Raw genomic sequence first — 5,000 nt, forward strand, 5'->3', positions numbered from 1 at the left:
TAGCTCACTGCCAAAACTGGTCACGTGGGTCTCCCCGGGTGAGGGGAGAGAGACCCAAAAGGAATCTTGGAAAGATGACTCAATTGGCCATTGAACCACCCAACGGCCGACACCCCCTGAAATCCCCAAACTAGGGTGGACTTGAAATGATCCCACTTATGGGCTCACCACACTTCAGTAAGTGGGTGAGGACAAGGTGCAGAAAAAGGATTGACGGCATCAGGGTATCCGTCCCGGGATCCAACTGCAGGTACCCCTGCCCCCAGTGAAGGTAATACTTGGTACTATTGTGGGTGGCTAAATCAGAATGAATCTGATATAAGCTTCACTAGCACCATTGATTACACAAGAGTTAATCTAGCCAGAAGCAGTCCATGGTTAACAGGTATGTATACTTCAAATAGAAAGTATATGAACCCTGAAACCAACAAAGGTGGTAGGTACAACAATACACCTTCAAGCAGCCGAGCCCGTTGGCAACAGGCCCACCACTATCTGGCATAAGTGTACCCACCAACCGAACTAGCTGGCCCACACACACACACACACACACGCACGCGCGCACGCGCGCGCGCGCACGCGCGCGCGCACGCACGCACGCACACACACACACGCACACGCACACACACGCACACACACACAAGAGTAGCATACATACCAATATGGGCGCCACACAGCCACGGCACGACGGGCTCCATGTTGCTGGAATAGAAGCGCAGTCCGTACGGGTAGACCTTGGCCAAGCAGCGCTCATTCTGCTTCACAAACAGCAGGCCATCGTCCACTTCAGCAAGGTTTTTGATGCGTTTCTCCGGGAATGATGACATCTGCCAGAACTTCTCTGTCATCACAAGAAAGGAAACAAAACGAATATCGGTGTTAGAATATGGACATGCTAACCTATGCTGGTCGGTGTGTCAAATCCAGCCCCCCCCCCCCCCCCACACACACACACATGTTCTCGGTGTCACGTGGTTGTAGGTTGAGCACTGACGTGCTTGCTTCGCGCATCGGATTGCACAACAAACCAGCACCTGGATGATGTTTGCCTAAAGCGCCGTGCCTACGTTGAGCCTCCGTGAGAACCACCATGAGAAGAATAGAACGAAAGAATAGCCAAAAAAAGTCGAGAATACAACACTAAAAACCAGGACCAGACATGATGTACAGTGTGTAGATCAGGAGACGGGGAGGACAAGCAAAACCAGCAGAAAAAAGACGTGCGTCGCCCGGGAATCGAACCCGGATCAACTGCTTGGAAGGCAACTATGCTAACCATTACACCAGCAACGCCACGATGAAAACTGATGTGATTATCTTGTTCAAAAATCAGCGTATTACTGCATGAAGACTCTGGAGAGTCCATGAACAAGAGTATGCAACTGTATTTCCTTTCCATAGTCCAGATGTGCGGCACGCTACATTCATTACAATCATCATACAGCTATATTCATTACATCATACAGCTACATTCATTACATCATACAGCTACATTCATTACATCATACAGCTACATTCATTACATCATACAGCTACATTCATTACATCATACAGCTACATTCATTACATCATACAGCTACATTCATTACATCATACAGCTACATTCATTACATCATACAGCTACATTCATTACATCATACAGCTACATTCATTACATCATACAGCTACATTCATCACAGTCATCATTTTATAGCTCACTGGAACTTCAACCCGAGTATGCAAATGCAATATTCAAGCTGGATAGGCAGAATGTGGTGGGAACTGCGTCATGTTTTGAATACACCCTCTGCAGGCTGCGGTTCTACTCTGGTGCAGCTCCCCACACGTTGTACAACACCCCAATGGTATCAGTTATCTACTTGTACAATGCAGTCCTGCCAATCAAGGAACGCAGCAACGCGTAAACTCTCAGCCTGGGGGAAACAGTACTGCCGAGCGGCGAAGAACGGTGCGGTGAAAAACAAACAGGCTAGGACGTTACTCAGTAAGCACATGTACAGTTAGTATCGGTATGTAAAGTTACACAGTGACTCGACCGCACAAAACTGCAGTACACTGTACATGGAAACACACGCAAAAGGCTTAGGACTCTGATCCATCTCTTCTTCGCACCCGGCAGCAGTACCAAGAGTACAGTCAACTTCGCTAATAACGACACTCGGCGGGGAATCAGAAAAGTGTCCTTATTCGCGAAGTGTCGTTATACCCGAAGTCTCATTGTATGTATTCCAGTTGGATGGGACTTTGCTCTCGACATGGATATTCTGTCGTTATTCGCGAATTGTCGTTATATCCGCAGTCGTTATTAGCGAAGTTGACTGTACAGGAAAAACCAGAGTGTGCAGCTCGAATGGGTTGCTGTCACGGCGAAATTCCTGGAATGCATCATTCATTCTAGTGATGACGTGTATAGCGCGACGTACAAGCAGGATTCAGCAGCTGAGTTGTATGCACACGCCACTTGCCACCCTTATCTCTGACAACTATGATGTAGTCCAGGAATTGCGCCGTGACAGACACCCATTCAGAAAAAAAGTCCGAATCTGCACACTCTTGCCTTGGTTTCATGTATTGCAGTACTCTCGGCGTGGGCCATCCCCTGAATTCATAGGTGCCAAACATATTACGTTTTTCATTGTCTATCATGCATTTTGTCTATTAAAAAAAATAAAAAACTCTTGTAAGTACATACTCTAGTCTCCAGATAGCTAGAGTGCATTTCAAAGGCATAGACCTCTGGTTTCAAAACAAAAAAACCTTAGGCCAGCAGCTAAGCCGCATAAAATCTGTGATCACTCTGCGCATAAAACTTCCGAAATTGGGCGTTTGTTATCCAATCGCTTAGAATATGAGAAAATGGGGAAATTGCCGGCCGGAGCAAGAGCCCGAAGAAATTTCTCAAAAAGCTTTTGAAAAGCGCTATAGCTTGTGCAACCTTGCAAAGTCTCCTTAGTGGGGGGGGGGGGGGGCCTGTGTACTCCGGCTGAAATGGATCTTCATCGTGTTGTGGGACAACATCGCCATCCCAAGAAGAGAAAACAAGCAGAAAAAAGACGTGCGTCGCCCGGGAATCGAACCCGGATCAACTGCTTGGAAGGCAACTATGCTAACCATTACACCAGCAACGCCACGATGAAAAATGCCGGTGATTATCTTGTTCAGAAGCGGAGATTCATCGCAACACCTCAACCTCTGAAGCACATGTAACACACAGGAACGTCACCCCCGAGATTAAGAGTGTGCAACTCCCGAAAACAATGGCGTGCGGACAGAATTCCGAGTTGACATCATTCTTATGGCTCCTAGTTGCAGGTGTTACGGTCAACACACAGCATGCTACACACCAATACCACACAGCATGCTACACGGCATACCACACAGCATGCCACACACCAATACCACACAGCATGCTACACGGCATACCACACAGCATACCACACAGCATGCTACACAGCATGCCACACGGCATACCACACAGCATACCACACAGCATGCTACACGGCATACCACACACCAATACCCGTACAGTTGCGCTCGGTGAAATCCGACCCAAAGTGCATACTGGTCAACACACAGCATGCTACACGGCATACCACACAGCAATACCTGTACTGTTGTGCTCAGTGAAATCCGACCCAAAGTGCATACTGGTATTTGGCGCTCTCAACTTGCACGGCCGTTGACCTGGCCCTGAAAGTGGTACGAACGCGACTGGACATCCACATGCACAAGTACAGTGATGTTATCGGAAGTGGTCCAGACTCCAGAGCGCCAGTCTTGGTACTTTGGGTCGGATTTCAGTGAGCGCACCTGTACACATAGCTATCATGCTACCGTTGAAAACTTGAAAGCAACAACGACGTACGGTTCGTCTCTTGATGATCGAATCCCACGAAGTGCACCGACTGCAACGCGGTGGAGCGCGATAATCGCACCGACAGTTTGTGCTTCTTCTTACCCTCCGTCTGCAAGTAACACACAGCAACAACAACAACAACAACAACAACAACAACAACAACAACAACAACAACAACAACAACAACAACAACAACAACAACCTCTTATTGGCCACTGGCTATCGTGAGAATAAAGATTTGAAACAACAACAACAACAACATCGTGAGAATACAGATTTGAAACAACAACAGCAGCAGCAGCAGCAGTAGCAACAGTAATAACAAGGACAAGGACAACGGGCATACAATGTAAAATTCCGCAAGAAAACTCCGTGAAAACTATAATTAAATTAATACAGTCCGTTGAGTTTGAGACGCCGAGTCGAAGAGTCCAAGTGCACGCCTCTCTTATGAAGCACTCTTGGCGTATCTTCATGTCACACTTGAACTCTCAGTCAAAACCCTGGAGGCACTATTGCAACAACCATTTACACAATCTTAAACAGGCTTTCATCCGTCCCACTGTTCCCAGTCTCCCATTCTATAATAAACCACCTTTTATTCTAAAACACATTGCATCAGTGGGTATTGTAACATGGACAGAAGTGTGGGCACAAGTTATGCAATCGAGCCCACCAACTAAACCAGATTTTGGACCAGATTTTGAACAGTCAGACGTGCACAATCTAACACAAAACACTAGTGCCCACACTTTTTTCCATGTTACAATTTTTTTCCTTGGCTCACCATCTCAGTTCTTATCAGTGAGGGTATGTTTGCACTTGCCGTGCACGATGCAGTCAAGAGCCGGGGGGGGGGGGGGGTAGTGGAATGGACTCATCTCCACCACACATGCCGGGGCAGACCATTAGTACACTGGAACAACTAGCAGAGAAATCACACCCTTGGTTTCAACGCGGCTCGGTGTCACCGCAGCGAGCATGGCTTATCATCACTACACACTCGGGGCACGGAAAAAAAAACACGGACACAACGTGCGACAGGCCTTACCGAGAGCATTGCCGTGAATTGTTTGGGGCTCTGTAGCGGGCAGGGGACACGCGCAGAAACCATCAACACATCACCGACAACACATCTAGTTCA

General features: G+C 47.5%; 1 protein-coding gene and 2 non-coding genes across 3 annotated transcripts in view; all 3 read right to left on the reverse strand.

The window, feature by feature from the left end:
* The window catches only part of LOC135811798 (1-phosphatidylinositol 4,5-bisphosphate phosphodiesterase delta-4-like), a 31,376-nt gene that overhangs the window by 12,969 nt on the left and 13,407 nt on the right, over positions 1 to 5,000 (reverse strand). The window contains exons 11-12 of the mRNA XM_065325043.1: positions 3,866 to 3,965; positions 659 to 841 (exon numbers count right to left, since the gene is read on the reverse strand). Of these exons, the coding sequence (XP_065181115.1) occupies positions 659 to 841; positions 3,866 to 3,965 (283 nt within the window). The remainder of the gene's footprint in view (positions 1 to 658; positions 842 to 3,865; positions 3,966 to 5,000) is intronic.
* Positions 1,222 to 1,293, reverse strand: Trnag-ucc (transfer RNA glycine (anticodon UCC)). Its single transcript has one exon. It is a non-coding gene; the product is annotated as a tRNA-Gly (tRNA).
* Positions 3,057 to 3,128, reverse strand: Trnag-ucc (transfer RNA glycine (anticodon UCC)). Its single transcript has one exon. It is a non-coding gene; the product is annotated as a tRNA-Gly (tRNA).

The sequence above is a fragment of the Sycon ciliatum genome, chromosome 3 (assembly GCF_964019385.1).
Source record: "Sycon ciliatum chromosome 3, ocSycCili1.1, whole genome shotgun sequence".
Classification (NCBI taxonomy): Eukaryota; Metazoa; Porifera; class Calcarea; order Leucosolenida; family Sycettidae; genus Sycon; species Sycon ciliatum.